General features: G+C 58.3%; 2 protein-coding genes across 5 annotated transcripts; one reads left to right on the top strand and one right to left on the bottom strand.

Moving 5' to 3' along the window:
• The first annotated feature begins 1394 nt into the window (after window positions 1-1394).
• Window positions 1395-10326, top strand: EGLN2 (egl-9 family hypoxia inducible factor 2). 4 transcript variants are annotated; one of them, XM_045987986.1, is made up of 6 exons: window positions 1395-1490; window positions 2508-3580; window positions 8436-8555; window positions 8960-9096; window positions 9315-9382; window positions 9639-10325. In XM_045987986.1, the coding sequence occupies exons 2-6, from the start codon at window positions 2744-2746 to the stop codon at window positions 9692-9694; spliced, it is 1218 nt and encodes a 405-aa protein (XP_045843942.1). In that variant the 5' UTR covers window positions 1395-1490; window positions 2508-2743; the 3' UTR covers window positions 9695-10325. The 4 variants fall into 4 exon arrangements, with proteins under 4 accessions (XP_045843942.1, XP_045843943.1, XP_045843944.1 ...); XM_045987988.1 differs by lacking the exon at window positions 1395-1490 and adding an exon at window positions 1664-1945 and having other exon boundaries at window positions 2508-3409; XM_045987985.1 differs by lacking the exon at window positions 1395-1490 and adding an exon at window positions 1667-1945.
• A 35-nt stretch (window positions 10327-10361) lies between these two features.
• Window positions 10362-13809, bottom strand: LOC123930545 (cytochrome P450 2F2-like). The gene is made up of 9 exons (XM_045986763.1): window positions 13627-13809; window positions 12853-13015; window positions 12290-12439; window positions 11879-12039; window positions 11535-11711; window positions 11311-11452; window positions 11029-11216; window positions 10692-10833; window positions 10362-10610 (listed from the first exon to the last, which is right to left on the bottom strand). Exons 1-9 carry the CDS (start codon window positions 13807-13809, stop codon window positions 10429-10431), a joined length of 1488 nt encoding a protein of 495 aa, XP_045842719.1. The 3' UTR covers window positions 10362-10428.
• Window positions 13810-16848: the final 3039 nt, after the last annotated feature.

The following is a 16848-nucleotide window of genomic DNA, read 5'->3' on the forward strand; positions in this document are numbered from 1 at the left end:
CTGATGGAAGAACCACATGTCATGGTGTGTGGGGTCATGTTTCTGGATTGGATGTGGCGTCGGGGGGACACTGTGACTCAGGTGCTGCTGTGGAGGGAATCTGTAACTGCCTGTGTTGTGCTAAGGCATGCTGGAGGCCCACCTATGTAGCACTGGTGTCCTGTGATGCGTGTGTGACAGCGTCTGTAGGCATATGTGCTGATCATGTGTGTGACACCATTGCTCATGACTACTTTGTGCCTTTGGTGACTGTATCCATGAGGCTGGCATTGTTTGGGACCAAGGCCAGGGAAGGGAAATTCAGGCCTCTAGGTGATCTCCATGCATGTTTGATGCTGGAAGGCCCTAGACTGTGTCTGATTGTTGCGTGTGACTGTGCGTTAATGCCTTGAGGTCTGTGTTTGTCTTGTGTGAATTTGGCACCCTTGATACAGCTGTGTGTGACCATGAACCCCGAGTAGGGTAGGCCTTTGTGCAACCCTGACTTGTGCATACTTCAGACCAATGTCTATCTCTTTGTGTCCTGGTGAACTGATAGTCCCAAGTCCCCTGCAAGGGACAGGAGCAGTCCCTTCAGAACATCCCCAACTTCTCTTCCATCCCCAAGTCCGCACTAGCCCACCCACAGGGTAGGCCTGAGCCCCTGACCCTCCGCCCCACCCCCGCCAACCTGGCCGAGGTGGAGGGAGCGCGGCATTTAAATACCCTCATCTGCATAGTCCTTCCAGGCTGGGTCGCCCAAAATGTTCTTAGACCCGAGGCTGTTAGACAAAAGTCTTCTCTGCTTACCGGGCGTAGCTTTCCTAGGTTGCTTTATTCAGATTCCCACAATTTTACCCGAAAGGACAGGGTGGAACGGGTCATACTGTGGCATCCCCTTCAGTCTCTTCCTCTGTCAGGGATGTTCCGCACTTTTTTCCTTCCGTTATAGAAAGTATTTACGTAAATTACTTACTAATGTGGGTATTTACATACATTTTTAAACTAACTGCGCAGACATTTGCCTATCACAGCTCTATTCTGGGGCTGCGAGGAGGGGCTGACCATGTAAGTAACATGATTTGCATGCCACTGTCCGGCCCGGCTACACGTCATTCTCCTGCGCTCCGGACTCTGATGGGGTGGGCCGACCTATGCAAATGACCCTATTTGCATGTCCCTCCCACGTCGCTTGGCCTAACCGCTGAACTACCCCGGATCCAGCCCTTTCTAACAGCCTTCTTCCCCTCGCCCATAAGGGGCGGAGTGCAGTATGCAAATGACCGACCCATTTCCCCTATCTCGAGGTGCGGGGGCTGTTCTGAACTTCGTTGCTCCGCCCCGCGCGGCTCGCGCCTGCGCACGCACGGTCTCCTCCGCGGGCGCGGTCACGTGCCCACCGGGCGAGGCGGGGGCGGAGCGTCGCGGGAGGTGGGGGCGGGGTATGGCGCGCTGTGCGGCGCTGGGCGGCTGGCACAAACGACGGCGGCGAGGCCGGAGGAAAAAGCTCGGTGAGGAGAGCTAGGGGAGGAAAGAGGCGAAGAAGGCGCTCGAGCCGGGGCGCCGGCGCGAGCCAGGCGGAATATGGGGGCGCGCGCCGGCCTGCGTGGCCGAAGGCGGCGACCCCGGGAAGGGAAGGGTGGGGGTAGGGCGTGGGGGAGGGAACGCGCCGGGCACGTTGAGTGCCGGCCGTTGGGGGGAGTGGGGGCGGGGAGCGGGCGCCAGCGGAGGGGGAGGGGAGCAAGGGGGCGCTGGGTGCGAGCGGTCCTTAGGCCCGGTCTCCGTAGCCTACAGCGCCCCGAGCGGGGAGGCCCGCACCAAAGGGGCTTGGGAGGGGCCGCCTCTCCCGTCCTGTCCCCGAGTGCGTGAACCCTCACCCGCCCTTCCCCCCGTCGCCGTGGACCCTCCTCCCGCGGCTGCCTTCCGTCTGTCTGTCTGTCTGTCTTAGGCCCTCCCTTCCGTCTGGGTATGTGTCAGCCGCCGGCAGGCTTCCTCCGGTTGGGCTTAGGTTGACCCTTCCGCCCCGTTCTGTCCGGCTGTCTCAGGCCCGCCCTCCCAGCTTCTCGGTCGGCGTTTCCGTCTCTGGGCCCCCCATTCTCTTTGTCCCTGGGCTCCCCGGTTTGCTCTTTCTGTGGAGCACCCCGTTCCCGCCGTGTGTCTCGAATCCCCACGCAGATCTCCCGCTCCCCACTGCTCCGGCATTCCTTTCCTACTTCAGTTCTCCTGCGTCCTTTCTGTTTGCTGTGTGTCTGTCTGAGGATGCCCTCCCGCAGCCCCCACCACGCTTCTGTGTGTTTGGGTCATCTCCCCAGCTTCACTCCTACGGCTGCTTCCCTCACTGCCTCTTCTCTCCTTGATTGCACCACCCCCCACAGTTCCCATGATCTCCCCAACGTGGCCTCAGGTTTTGGGGGACTGTGTAGCCAAGTCTGTCTTCCTCCCTATTGCCCTGCTGCCCCTCATCCCACCTCACTCGGAGTGCCTCTGGCTCTTCTCACATTCCCTTTTTTTCCTCTCTCCCCCTTCAGCCACCCTGACGGGTCCTTTCCCAAGCCCCTAGGGGCAGCAAAGGACTTGGGGACCAGCGAGCACCCCCAGGGCACGAGAAGAGCCTCTGCTGCCTGCCCTGCCTCACCCTGCCCTACGCCAGGCTCAGCCATCCCGGCCCCGGGCTGCATCAAGTGGAGGAGGCAGAGGCGGAGGAGGGTGGCACCATGGGCCCGGGCCGTGCCCTCCATGCCCGGGGGATGAAGACGCTGCTGCCATGGACAGCCCGTGCCAGCCGCAGCCCCTGAGTCAGGCTCTCCCTCAGTTGCCGGGTTCTGTGTCAGAGCCCTTGGAGCCTGGTCGGGCCAGGATGGGGGTGGAGAGTTACCTGCCCTGTCCCCTGCTACCTTCCTACCACCGTCCAGGAGCACCTGGTGAGGCCTCGGCGGGGAGTGGGACCCCCAGGGCCACAGCCACCTCCACGACAGCTAGCCCTCTGCGGGAGGGCTTCGGCGGGCAAGATGGTGGTGAGCTGCGCCCGCTGCAGAGTGAGGGAGCTGCAGCACTGGTCACCAAGGGGTGCCAGCGACTGGCAGCCCAGGGGGCCCGGCCCGAGGCCCCCAAACGGAAGTGGGCAGAGGATGGTGGGGATGCCCCAGCACCCAGCAAGCGGTCCTGGGCCAGGCAGGAGAACCAGGAGGCGGAGGCTGAAGGGGAGGGCAGCTTGGGCTGCAGCAGTGGCAACAGCGAGGCCAGCACGGGGCCGAGGGAGGAGGTGCTGCCCACCGCGCCTGAGCGCCTGGCCCTGGACTATATCGTGCCCTGCATGCGGTACTACGGCATCTGTGTCAAGGACAGCTTCCTGGGGGCAGCACTGGGTGGCTGCGTGCTGGCTGAGGTGGAGGCCCTGAAGCGGAGTGGGCGCCTGCGCGACGGGCAGCTGGTGAGCCAGCGGGCTATCCCGCCACGCAGCATTCGTGGGGACCAGATTGCCTGGGTGGAAGGCCATGAGCCTGGCTGCCGAAGCATCGGGGTCCTCATGGCCCACGTGGACGCTGTGATCCGCCATTGCGCTGGGCGCCTGGGTGGCTATGTCATCAACGGGCGCACCAAGGTAAGGCCGCAAGGGCCTTGAGTGGAGGGGCCCCCCGGCGCCTGCCTTCGGGGTACCTGGTGCTCTTGAGTATCAGTGCCCTTGGAGGTAGGCGTCTGGGGTCACAGAAAGATGCAGGCAGCCCCGGTGGAGTGAGTGTCGGTGCTAGAGTTGGGTTTGGGCTCTCCATTACGGATGGGCACTTTGGGGGTCTGTGCGCTTTCTCTTTCCCCATTTGCTTTTCTTTTCATCTATCCCTGTCTCGCCTCTCCTTTCAGTGGCCTGTCTCTGGTCTGTCCATTTGGTCTCCCAGGCAGGAGAAGCAGGAGACACAGTGGGGAGGGTGGCAGTGGTGAGACCCGTGCCAGGCTGAGGGGGGAGGTGCTGCCCACGGGCTTGGGGCTGGACCGCTTTGTGCCCTGTGCCATACTGTGACATCCGTGGCCTGGACAGCTTCCTGGGTGCCTGTGTGCTGCCCTGGGGGTGGGGGTGTACTGTCCTTCATCTTTCGTACGCTTCCCCATTCTGATGCCTGTCCTGTATCCTTCCTGTCTGTCCATCACTGTGTTTTTGTCCATTCTGACCTGTTCTTTGATTCTCTGTTTCGTATCTCTTCTTGATTTCTTTTTTTCTTGCTTTACAGTAGTTGTTACCAATTTTCTTGGGGGGGGGACACCTGGGCCTTTTAGAGCATTTGCTGAGACCACAGATCCTTTTTTTTTCTTTTTTAATTTTTTATTTTATTTTATTTATTTGATAGAGAGAAATCACAGCTAGGCAGAGAGGCAGGCAGAGAGAGAGGAGGAAGCAGGCTCCCCGTGGAGCAGAGAGCCCGATGCGGGGCTCGATCCCAGGACCCTGGGACCATGACCTGAGCCGAAGGCAGAGGCCTCAACCCACTGAGCCACCCAGGCGCCCCCACAGATCCTTTTTTAAGAAAAGTGCTCGTTTGTCTAGTTTATGGGCAGTCATCAGTGCTCTTGAGCCTCTAGCTGCCTGTTCGAGAACCTAGGTCAGGAGCTCTCCACAAGACAGTGGTCTTTTGGGGCTTTCTGGCCTTCTGACACAATTCTCTTGTGTGGTGGAGGGCTCTGGCCTTGAGTCCAGGACAAGTGTCATTTGGCCAAGGCCCCCCCCGTAGGGAGTGCCTTCTGCACACCAGTGATTACTGGCTGATGGCAGGGCTGTTTGCTTCGCTTGGGGCATGCGGCTGCGCTCCTGATGTCTACTCCTTCCTCCCTCCGATCCCATCTTGGGTTCTGCCTCTGTACAAGCTTCTGTCTCCAGCTGGAACTGCCTCAGGGACCCAGGCTCCCTCGGGCTGAGGCCAGCATCCTCCCTGTCCAGCTAGGACTTGTCCTACTTCTCCCTGCCTCCTGTTACTTGATAGCTGGAGAGTCAGAGGAGGCCTTCCCTGGGCTCTGCTCTTGTGCAGGCAGGAGTGAAAAGAGGGAGTCTCCCTGGCCTCAAGGGGCTCAGCATCTTCACCCCAGGTCACGCATCCTCAGCATCCTCGCAGAAGGGAGTGTGAGGGGAGAGTGGGAGAGCTGAATGGCCCAGGGCAGCATGCTTTCCTCAGCCTTAGTTTGCTTATCCACACAATAGGAAAATCAGTTAAGTCCCCAGCTAGCCTTCGGCAGTTTTAGGAGGGGAGGGCAAAGTAGATTGAGCAGTTGTTTTCCCCCTTGGTACTGGGGGAGTGGGTTGGGACTATTTTAGCTCTGGGTGACTTCTGTTGTCCTGGGAGGTAAGAACAAACCTGGCTAGACTGAGACGGGTGGGGGAGCCAACCGGGTCACTGGAGTTCCTCTTAGACACCCCCACCAAAGCCATGAGACACCTGCTCCAGGCTTCCCCACCTTCAACAGGCAACCCCTGTACTCCCTCCTCAGGCTCTGAAATAAGAGTGTGGGGTACCGAGGTGGGTGGTCACAGAGGTGGTCAGGGCACACATCACCAGTGTGGCTGGAGCCAGCCACAACTTGCCTGTTGGTCACTCCGGAATGGAGCTCCTATGTTCTGTTCTCCCAGCTGTCTCTAGTCTCTCTGCTCTGCTGACCTGCAGGTGGGAGAGAGTTGGCTCCACTGGCATCAAGGACAATCATAGGGGACCACAGGGAGGGCCTGGCTGGCTTGGTTGCCCCTTTAAGAGCAGCTTGGAGGTGGGGCCTGCTGTCATTGGCTCAGTCCCCAGTTTCTGCTGGACTGTGTATGTGTCTGGGTGTGGGTGTGGGTGTTGGGGCTTTTGGCACATTGTCACTAATAGCATTTAATTCTTTAGTCTCCTGGCTGTGATGCTAACTGCTCCTTCTCTGAGGTGGGAGGGTGAGGAGCAGGCTTTTATGTCATTCTGCTTGTTGTCCCTTTCCCTTGTGGGGGCAGGAAATAGGTGCTTCTCTAGGGCCAGAGGATACCCCGCCTTCCCCAGCAAGGTGTGTATGTGGAGGGTTGGTGGGAGTTTGAAGGGCCTGTTTCTCTGCCTAGGCTTCATGCATGACTCCCCTTCCACACCAGAATACAGACACTGTCCCTGCCTGCACGGTGGGAAACCCTGGGTGAGGGTGTGCAGGGCAGGACGCAGTGGAAGCCTCGAGACCCAGAGTGCTTTCTGTAAGCAGCTCCTGCCTGGGCACTAGGGAGACATGCCTGGCCCCTGGGGCTTCCACGGGACTGCCTGTTGGGCCAGTAGTAGGTAAACAAGCATCGGAACTGATCTCACATCTGGAGGGAGGGGTAGAATATGGAAAAAGCAGCAGAGATGCCTTCAGCTGAAGTACTCAAGGTGCCCTTTGATCTGAGATGTGAATAACAAGGAGCACCAGGGGAGGTGTGTCCTAGGCAGGGGTAGAGGCCTCGTGGATGAGCGTGGCCTGGTCAGAGAGCAGTTAGGAGGCCTGAGAGGCTATAGCAGTAAAGGCAGTGGTAGCAGAGATTGGTGGCCTTGGAGGCTGAGGCTGTGGGACGTGGTGGGGGTTCTTGAAGGGACTGAGCAGTGAAGAGCTGGAGGAAAGTGTCTCTGGCCACTGTGTGGAGGTGGACTGTGGGCAAGAGGCCGCAGCCCTGGACCCGTCCCCACCCTTGTGCAGACCCAGCAGTCTCTGCTTGGATTCTCTCTGGGGAGGGCAGGGAGTCACTGCAGGCCCCCTGGGCATGGCCGCTTTCTTCTCTCCCAGTGAGGTGGTTGCTCAGGGCACTGACCCATTTGCAGGGAGTGAACAATATAGAGAAGGTTCTCCTGAACCCGGGGGTTGTGGGGGCCAAGGTCTTGCCCCAGTGCCTCGAGGGAGAAGCATGGCTCTCTACTGCTGGGTGGCCTTACCCAGCTGCAGGCCTCCTGGCCTTCTTCCCAGGGCGGGTGCTGTGGTGCTTTGGGTCCACACACGTTTAATGCAGAGCTGTGGACTGCTCGGCTGGGGAGAGCCTTGGGAGTACCGTGTTGGAAGAAGGCTGAGGATTGAGTCAGCCTGGCCTGCCTGGGAGTGCTAGGCCAGCCTCCTGTTTGGGCAGCAGATGCCCATCTTTTTGATCAGGAATGTTTACCCTAGGGCTGTTTATCGGGGCTGCGGCCCACAGGTTTAGCTGAGCCTTAGTGGGGAGCAGCAGGTGGCAGTTTCGAGCCTGGAATAAGTGCGGGCCAAGGTGTCAAGACAGAATGGTTCACAAGCTGGAGAGTCTGCATGCCAGTACTCCCCTGTTTGCCTTATACAGCCCTCCTGAGTAGCTGAGGGTAGGACGGGGACTCTTCTTTTAAATGTCATTTCAGCTTGTCCTTTGACTTTCCATCATGTGACAGGCACGGAGCTTGGTGCCCTCCCAAACATTTGTCTTACTGAATTCCCACAACTGCCTGTGAAGTATTTTATCAGCTCCATTTCACGGATGTGGAACCTGAGACAGGAAGTGTAGTCTCCCACCCAATGCCCATGTTACTACTGGCGTGGCAGCACTGGGCCTTGAACATGGGAGCTAGGTCTGAAGGAGCTCGTGGGCCCTTTCCCTCCTTCCACATCTACTTTTCTGGTGGCTCCCTGATGAGAAACAGCCGAGGCCCCCACGTGGTGAAAGGGGATGACAGTCACCAGGGAGAGGAGGTCAGAACCTGTGGCTAGACCTATACACACACAAGCCACGGTCTGGGGGGGTCAGGAATCGCCAGGTCTGTAAGCGGAGGCGGCGTTCATTAGTTTGTTGAACGGGTGAGGCCGTTGAGGCTCATTCAGGTCATCGGACTGTCAGGGGCTACCCAGCAGGTTGTCCTTGAGCTCAGGTTCTAGTTACAATGGGGGTTTTGGTACTTGTTCATATGTGTAGGAAACACTGTTTATCTAGTGGGGGGTTTTTTGTAGTCGGGGCAGCAGTTCTCAGCATTGCTGTTCTCAACGTTACGGTTATTTGGGGAAACTTTAAAAATTCCAGGCTCCACCTTAGACCAGGTATTTCCGAACCGCTGAGATGGGCCTGGGCATCAGCATCCCAGGTGATTCCATGCTGAAGCCAAGGTCAAGAACCCTTGGTGCAGGGCTGTGAGGCCACATCCCTCCATACCAGAAACATGGAAATTGGTTTTATTCTGAAAGATCTGGTGGGGGCAGGGAGTCAGGTTATCTTTAAAAAGTCAAACCCTCAGTTACTCATTGAGCGCCGTCTGGGTGCCAGGCTCTGGCTATGTGTGTGGGGAGGGGGTTATCACACCCTAAGAGCTAAGGTTTCTGGTAGATGGTTCCTTGGCTGACAAAGAAGGAAGTCTGGGCGGGAGTCCTTGGAGGAGTCTGGGGAGAGACGAGGGGTTGGGAGGGGTGAGAAAGAGGAGGTAACGGCTGCCTCCCCAGATATCCCTGTCTCGCCCCGTAAGCCCCCACCTGTCTGTCTCTGCCAGGCCATGGTGGCGTGTTACCCAGGCAACGGACTGGGGTACGTGAGGCATGTCGACAATCCCCACGGCGACGGGCGCTGCATCACCTGTATCTATTACCTGAATCAGAACTGGGACGTCAAGGTAGGGGATGAGGGGGTGAGGGTTGGGGTGGGAGGGAGGATGAGGTGGCTGCATCCACTCCATTTTGCGCTTCTGGCATTCTCTGGTTCCTCTTCCGGGCCCACAGGGGGGCAGTGCAGTGTGGCCTACTGGCTGGCTCCCTCTTCCTGGGCAAGGGCACCTCCTTGCCTCCAGCTGACCTGGTGGGGGCAGCCCCCCCCATCCCATTTCCTGTCTCCAGGAGCTTCCTGCCCGCCTCCATGGTGATGCAGACTCTGGCTGTTATCACTGGGGAGCCTGAGTGGTGGGAGGGAACGATGATGCGTGTGGCCGCCAGAGCGCAGGCTCCAGGGGGCAGGGGGTGCAAGGCAGCGGCTGAGGGCCGGCCCCGCCAGCTCTTGCCTCATCCTCTGGCCTGCCCTCAGGTGCATGGCGGCCTGCTGCAGATCTTCCCTGAGGGCCGGCCTGTGGTTGCCAACATCGAGCCCCTCTTCGATCGGTTGCTCATTTTCTGGTCTGATCGGCGGAACCCTCACGAGGTGAAACCAGCCTATGCCACCAGGTATGATCGGTATTTGGGAGGACGAGCTCACGTCTCCTGCTCTCTGCCAGCAAAGTCTTGTCCGACCCCAGGAGTGGCTAGGAAGTGAAGCGCTGAGAGGGGCCTAGGTGGGACAGAACCAGGCTCAGAAGGGTGAACTGTGGTGTCACTGTGGATATGGTGGCTGGAATCGAAGACAAGTGTCACTAACTGCCCTTCGGGGCTGCTCTGGTCCCCAGGTACGCCATCACTGTCTGGTATTTTGATGCTAAGGAGCGGGCAGCAGCCAAAGACAAGTATCAGCTAGGTACCTGCTTCCCAGATGGTATCCCCTCTCTCGAGCCCTTCCTCTTCCATGTATGTCACAAGGCCTCAAGTCCCCTTACCACCTCAGCTTCTTCCTAAATTTTGCGACTCCTTTTTTCTCCCCTCTATCCTCTTTCCTAGACAGCCCTCTCTCTTGGCACCCCTAGCATGCGGTCCTCTCCTCCATCTTCCCGTGTTTTTCTTGGCCTCTGAGTCCCTTTCCTGATGACTCCTGTCTCCTCTCATCTCACCCCTAGCATCTGGACAGAAAGGTGTCCAAGTACCTGTGTCACAGCCAACCACGCCCACCTAGTGGCCAGCCCCAGAGCTGCATGGACAGACAGCTTGCCCTGACTTCGGGAGAGCCTTCGGCCCCGTGCTGCCGGCCCAGCAGCCCACCACCCTCGGTGCCTGCGCCCTTTACGCCAGCGCTGCTGCTTCCAGCTTTGCCTCTGTCCTGCCTGGTGTGGAGGGCTCCCTCTGACGCTGAGGACCAAGGAGGAAGAGAGACGTCTGCTGCCCTGGGACGGGGGCTGGGCTTGTGACTGGGGCTGGAGCCAGTATTGGGAGCTGCCGTCGCTGGAGCTGGGGCCCTGTGGCTCACCCTGTCTGGCTGTGCTCCTCTCGGACCTGGAGAGTTGGAAGGAGGCATTGCCACCTCCCACCAGGATCCCACCAGGATGCAGGATCGAGGGTTGGGGATGTCACGGTCTCTTACTGGCAAAGGTTTGTTGGGGGGACAGTATCCCCAAGCCCCCCACTCCCCCAGCCTGGAATGTGAAGTGACTCCCCAGCCCCTACAGCTGTGGCACCTTGCGGACTAGGCCGCCGCTGCGTGGGCAGGAGAAAAGGTGCAGGGGGGAGCACGGGCGTGAAGAGTCCTGTCAGCCAAGAAAGAAATAAAAGTTTACCTCAGAGCTGCAAACCTGATTCTCCCGCTCCCTCTTACTGGTAAGGAGACCTGTCTGTCTGCAGTTCGGGGCCTTTATTGACCAAAGGGGGTAGGGAGGTCTGGGAGCCAGTGAGCAGAGTGCCACTGAGCCCGCCTCAGCGGGCCACCAGCTGGAGCTGGAAGGCTGGGGGGATGTTGCCCAGGCCCGTGCACTGCGGGGTGAGGTTGATGTTGGTGCGGCTGCCCACAGGGAGCAGGCAGAACCGCTGGAGGATGGTGGTGAAGAAGAGGAAGATCTCCGATCGCGCCAGGCCCGCTCCCAGGCACATCCGCTTTCCTGAGGACACAGGGATGCAGGGTGGGAACCACGCCCCTCCCAGGCCTGCCTAGCGTTGTCCCCTCCCTTCCTGGCCCAGACCTGGGGCAAAGGGCATGAAGGCATCATTGCTCTGGAACTTGCCCTTGTCGTCCAGGAAGTTGGTGGGGTTGAAGCATTCTGGGTCTTTGAACTGGGTGGGGTCCCGGTGTGAAGACATGAGCAGAGGAATCACAAAGGTACCCTGGGGGGGGGGGGTACACAGGGGTTACCCCATGGACTTGGTTGGTCATCCAAGACCCCATTTAAAAGCCAGTGGGAAGGTGGGCCTATTTTCCCTACTCCCAGGGCTGTGTGACTCAGCATTGCATGTGCTCAGGGCTGATGATTTCTGCTGAAGGTGCTCCCAGGCCTGCACAGAATCCCCATGTGTGGGCACCTTGGGCAGAAAGTAGCCGCGCAGGTGGGTGTCCCGGGTGAGGGCACGGGGCAGCCCCATCGGCAGCACGCTGATGAAGCGCTGGATCTCATGCAGCACGGCGTTGGTGTAGGGCAGGCGCTCGCGGTCCTCCAGCCTTGGGGTGCGCGTCCGCCCAACCACTGCATCCAGCTCGGCCTGCACTTTGGCTGGTGCGGGCAGAGGCTGTGAGCTGTGCATTCCCTGGCCCCTAGCCATCCCCACACCCAAGTCGCCTCATTCCAGGCTTTCCAGCTCCCAGACCTGCCACCTCTGGGTACTTAAGCAGAATGAAGAGCCCATAGCGCAGAGTGGTGCTTGTGGTCTCCGTGCCGCCGAAGAAGAGGTTGTGCGTTGTCATCACCAAAGTCTCCTCCTGGAAATGGCTCTCTGGGTCTTCCTGTTCCTGCAGACAGAGACGGGTGTTGCGGCTGCCTGGCACCTCCTGGTGGGGGGCATGGGGGGTTTAGGGTAGCAGGGACCTGCACCTTACTCATCTGATCCAGGAAGCAATCGATGAAATCGCGGGGCTCCCCAGGCTGCCGAGTCTGTTGGTGCCGCTTGATTTGCTCAGAGATGAAGACCCGAAGCTCCGTGAAGTTTCGAAAGATTCGGTGGTGTGGGCCCGGGAGCCAGTCAAGGAGGGAGGGGAAAATGTTGTACATCTAGGGGGACAAGACCACAGCAGGACCTTGAACAAGTCCACTAGTTCCCGTGCAGGGAGACTGCAGCAGGGCTTTGATGTTCTAAGTTCTAGAACTCTTCCAAGGTTGGTAGGTCTGTGTGCCCTAGGTTTGGCATAGGAGGGAGGGACTGAGTCTGGCCCTCTCACCTCGCCCCATCTGGAACTCATGATGCGGAAGTTGTCATGGAAGAGGTCCAGGAGCCTCAGGAACTCTGGGTCCTCATAGCCGTAGCGGTTCCCGAAGACCACCGAACAGATAACGTTAGATACAGCATTATCCAGTAGCCGTCGGGGGTCGAACGGCGCTCCTGGGAGGGGGAACAGGGCGGGGTCTCTTCGTGGTGGCTAGGCCTACTACTTTCCACTACAAATGCCTTCCCGCTACCCTCCCCTTGCTTTTTAAATATTTTATTTTTAAAATAAAACCTGGGGCTGGAACCTACAACCCCGATGGACTGTCGCTGGCTCTGCCTACTGAGCTAGCCAGGCGTCCTGCCCTGCCCCTTCTTGATCTTTGGCCACAGCCGCAAAAAGCCCCTCTCCTTTCCCAGGCCGCACCAATGGTGGCTTGAAATTTGCCAAGCAGACAAGCTGCCTCCTCCAGGATGCGCTCCTCTATGGTCCGCGTTCCCAGCCCGAACTCCTTTAGTGCTCCCAGTGCAAAATTGCGCAGCGTCCACCAGCGCGGCCCGTTGGAAAACACGATGCCTAGGGGAGGGGCAGAGAAGGGGCGGGCCGGAGAGTTGGCCACGCCCCATCCCGGCCCTGTCGGGCTTTGGAGCCGGCTTCCTCGCGACCCTTCAATTCTGCTGCTTTCTGTTGCTCTTGGCTGCAACCCCAGCCTTCTCGGCCCTATCCACGCGTTGGCCCCATCACTGCTGGTCTCCATCCCTGACCAGTGCTTGCTCGCTTTGGCTTGAGCTCTTGGGCTATTCTCTTCCTTCTATTGGCTGCACCAGGAACCAGCCCCTCCAATTCGGCCTCTACATTTTAGCTCCGCCCGACCTTCTCGCTCTTTGCCTTCACTGGCCTTCTCGTTCGGCCCCGCCCCATCTCCCGACCTCGCCCCTTATCGCTCAAACTGGGTGGTCCGGCCAGCACTTCCGACGCCTGGGACTCACCGTTTCCGCGAGTGAAGCGCTGGAAGACAGCCACGGCCCCGCGGCCGGAGAAGGCATCCGCCTGCAGCACTAATGCGTCCCGCAGCGCTGAGTAGCCGCACAGCACCACTGCAGGGCGCGGGCCCAGCCGCACTGTGAACACTGGGCCCCAGCGGCCAGAGAGCTACGCGGAGCGGGTGCTCAGCGGGCCCTGGTCGGGGCTCCCGACCCCCTCCTCCACCCTAGAGCCCCGCCCCCAGCTCCCTCTTCTTTCCGACTCAGAGTCCCCATCTCATCCCCTCATTACTGACGGAGGAGGTCAGATCCCCACCTCCTTCCTTCGCAGGAGTCCAGCCCCCCAGCTATCTCTTCCCTCGGGATCTGCAAGACCAGGGTCCGAGCCCTCTGCACCCGCAGAAGCGGGTGTCTGGACCGTCGGTGGTCTCCTCCCCACCTTGAACCAGGAGAGCAGAACTCTCGGCACCCCTTCCCCGCCGCTCGCGACCTAACTTCTCACTCTAGGCTTCTCCTCCCCGAGGACCCCAGGGGGGGGGGGGGGAGTAGGGGTAGGGTGGGGAGGGAGGGATCCCGGTCAGCTCTGACAGGAAGTCAGCCCCACTGGCCCTCTCCTCTCTCAAGCAGATATCCAGGCTCCCAGCTTCCACCTCTAGTCTCCTCCTTTCCTGGAACACAGGGCTCCAGGTCCCTCAACCCTCCTCAGGACTCAGGGGTCGGAGCCCTCAGCTATCTTCAATCAGAGGACTTCCAGCCCCTGAGCCCACTGTCGGGCGCTACCTCCATGAGCGCTCGGTCCAGGCGTCCAGACTCCAGCTGCAGAAGGTTCCCCAGCAGTGGGAGTGGCGTTGGCCCTGGGGGTAGGGCCCCCCGAGTCTGAGTGCCCTGGGCACCCCAACCCCGCCTGGCTAGGACCAGCAGCAGCAGCAGCAGCAGCAGCAGCACGGTGACTCCCGTGACCATCGTGCCCTCTATCATTCATGCCTGCCCCCCTTTGCCTTTATTTGATTCCCCTTGGGTCTTGGGTGGAGCCAGGCGGATACCAGGAGTGGGTATGGCTGCTCATTTTGCAGATTCCCCCACCCCAGGTCTCCACCCAGCCCCCCAGCTCTGACACTGTCAAGCCAGGCACAGCCGGCCCCACTTGGCAGCTTTGTTGCACTAGCATTTCCACATCAATACACCTGCCCGACAGGTGCACCCTACTGAACCCTTGGGTCCTTGGGGTCCATCTTCCTTGGCCCAGAGGTGTGCATTTCTGAATCTCCTGGCCGCCTTGGGGCCCGTGACCCCCTGAAAGCCGTACCCTATAACTTCGGATTCCTAAATACATTCCTGACTTCCAAATACATTTCTAAAAACACCCCTGGTGATGTACCCATTAGCCTGGCCCTCCTGTGCCCTGTGCTTGTGATTCCCAGGGGCAGGCGCCTGAGCCCTTGTCACTTCCACGCCCTTGCTCTTGAAATGGTGTATGCTGTACCCCTACACTGTTCAGGAAGGCGGTCCACCCTCCCACGGACCCCTGCCTGGCCGGATCCAGCCTTCCACCAGGTGCCTGGCACAGAGCCCAGACCTGGGGAGAGCGTGGGGGTGGCACAGCTTTTGGGACTGGCCTTGTTTCTGGGAGTGTCTCTCAAGGTCTCTGTCTCTGTTTATCTTTGTTTCATCTCTCAGCATCTTCCTCTGTGTTTCTTTGTTCATCTCTCTCTTTCCACCTCTGTTTTACTCTGCCTGCTTTTGTTCTTTTCTGTATCCCTCACAGTTTCTCTTTCCCTTCATCTCCCACTTCCCCGTCTCCCTGCCCTCTGTCTCTGCCCTGGGTCTCCGGATCTGTCAGGCTTTCTCCGTCCAGGAACCCAGGTGACAGGCAGAGGGTGCAGGGCAGGGCCCCTGTTCCAGGGCGCTGACTCCACAGACAGTGGGGGGTGGTGGGGGGTGCCCTCCCCGGGTCCCACCCAGCCCACTGTGTCAGACTCTCCGATGAACCGCTCTCTCTGGGTCTCTTCAAGAGCTGGCATTTGTCCTGCTCGCTTCTGTATCCCCAGCACTAAAACAGTGCTCAGCACACAATGGGCGCACAGCAAACGTTTGTAGAGCGAATGCATGACTCTCTTTATCCTGATTTCTGTTTCTGTCTTTATCTCAGACTCTGTTTTCCTCCGGCTCTCTTTTGCTGAATCCTTGTGACTGTCTCTCTCCTTGTCTGTCTTTGTGTCTCATCTTTTAAGGCTCCTGTCTCTCTAGCTCCCTTTTCCTTCTACTCTCAGATCTTTATCTCTCTTCATCTCTGTTCCTCTCAATTTCTAGCTCTGCTTTAGAATCTCCTTGTCTTCCTTCTCTCCGGGCAGCTGTCTCTCCCTTCCTGTCAGTGCCTCCCGGTCTCTCTGTCTCACTCCCAGTCTTGGTTTTCAGGATGTCCCCTGTCTGTTTCTCTGCATTTCTCCATCTCTCCTATCTCTCTCCATCGCTTTTTTTAGTACTTCCATGTGTTCCTCTTTGCTGTCTCTTTGCTATTTCTTTGCTATGTCTCTTTGCTCTTTGCTATTTCTTCCTTAGGACCTCGGAGTCTCTCCCTCTCTCTCTCCACCTCCTTGTCCCTGCCTGGGCCCTTGGGGCAGACTCTGTGGTTGGCTTGTGCTGGCAACAGTTTAGGGATTAAGGAGCTGACGCCCGGTGTGGGGACTGCCTATAATTCTCAGCAGAGCATGTCTCAGCTTCTGGATGGCCTTGGGGAGACCCCGTTTAGGGTAGGGTAGGCTCACCAGGGCCACCTCCACCCATGGCTGGGGGGCCACCACTGCTCTGCCTGCCTCTGGCCCTGGCTCTGTGGAGCTGAAGACGCCCAGTTCATTGAGAAAAGCTTCTGTCAGCAGGATGTCAGGCTGACAAAACCAATCCCAGGTTGGGAGGCCCCATGCCCCGACTGCTAGCCCCACCCCAAAGGGAAGAATTGCAAGACAAAGGGATACTCTTCATTGCTCTTCCTCTCTGGACTTCTCTGGCCATTTCTGTTTCCTTCTTTGTCTCTCCTCTTCTCGCTGTCTCCCTATTTCTCCATTCCTGTACCCTCTGCTTTCCTCCGTGTCTCTGGCTTGTAACATGGAAGGGAACAGTGTTGGAGTCTGAGTTCTGTTCCCAGCCCTGCCCACTTCCGACTGTGTGATCTTGGCCAAGTCATTTCAGCTCTCTAAGTCTCTAAAAGTGTATAATGTGGGATGCTTGGGTGGCTCAGTCCGTTGACCATCTGCCTTCTGCTCAGGTCATGATTCCAGAGTTCTGGGATAGAACCTCATGCCCGGCTCCCTGCTCAGTGGGGAGTCTGCTTCTCCCTCTTCTCCCCGCTCATGTTTTTCTCTTGCTGTCTCTCTCTCTTAAATAAATAGATAACATTTTTTTTTAAAGTATATAATGGGGGTGCCTGGGTGGCTCAGTGGGTTAAAGCCTCTACCTTCAGTTCAGGTCATGATCCCAGGATCCTGGGATAGAGACCCGCATCGGGTTCTCTGCTCAGCAGGGAGCCTGCTTCCCTTCTTCTCTCTTTGCCTACTTGTGATCTCTGTCAAATAAATAAAACCTTTAAAAAAATAAAATAAAAAGTATATAATGGGGCACCTGGGTGGCTCAGTGGGTTAAGCCTCTGCCTTCAGCTCAGGTCATGATCTCCGGGTCCTGGAATGCATCTCCGCATCGGGCTCCCTGCTCAGTGGGGAGCCTGCTTCCCACTGCCCCCACCTGCCTCTTTGCCTACTTGTGATCTCTGCCTGTCAAATAAATAAAATATTTTTAAAGAAGTATATAATGCTTCCTTGTCCTATAGGGAGTTTTAAATGGGGGCATTTAGAGTGAATAGGAAGCACTATGTGTTAGTGTCATTTTTCAGTCTCTGTGTCTGTCTCCCAGTCTGTCCCGTTCTCCCTGCTTCCATCTCCGTCTCTATACAGGACCCCGCATCTCTAGCAGACTCGTTCTGTGTATCTCTGGGCTTTCCGTCTTTTTCTC

The sequence above is a fragment of the Meles meles genome, chromosome 19 (genome assembly GCF_922984935.1).
Source record: "Meles meles chromosome 19, mMelMel3.1 paternal haplotype, whole genome shotgun sequence".
Taxonomy (NCBI): domain Eukaryota; kingdom Metazoa; phylum Chordata; class Mammalia; order Carnivora; family Mustelidae; genus Meles; species Meles meles.

Excerpts from the sequence above, each read along its gene's own strand:
- EGLN2 (XM_045987986.1), top strand. The coding sequence starts at position 2,744 with ATGGACAGCCCGTGCCAGCCGCAGCCCCTGAGTCAGGCTCTCCCTCAG. Across the intron at positions 3,581-8,435 it reads TCATCAACGGGCGCACCAAG|GCCATGGTGGCGTGTTACCC; the intron begins GTAAGGCCGCAA and ends TGTCTCTGCCAG. Across the intron at positions 8,556-8,959 it reads ATCAGAACTGGGACGTCAAG|GTGCATGGCGGCCTGCTGCA; the intron begins GTAGGGGATGAG and ends GCCTGCCCTCAG.
- LOC123930545 (XM_045986763.1), bottom strand. The coding sequence starts at position 13,809 with ATGGTCACGGGAGTCACCGTGCTGCTGCTGCTGCTGCTGCTGCTGCTG. Across the intron at positions 12,440-12,852 it reads GCGCTTCACTCGCGGAAACG|GCATCGTGTTTTCCAACGGG; the intron begins GTGAGTCCCAGG and ends CCCCTCCCCTAG. Across the intron at positions 11,217-11,310 it reads TAAGTACCCAGAGGTGGCAG|CCAAAGTGCAGGCCGAGCTG; the intron begins GTCTGGGAGCTG and ends TGCCCGCACCAG.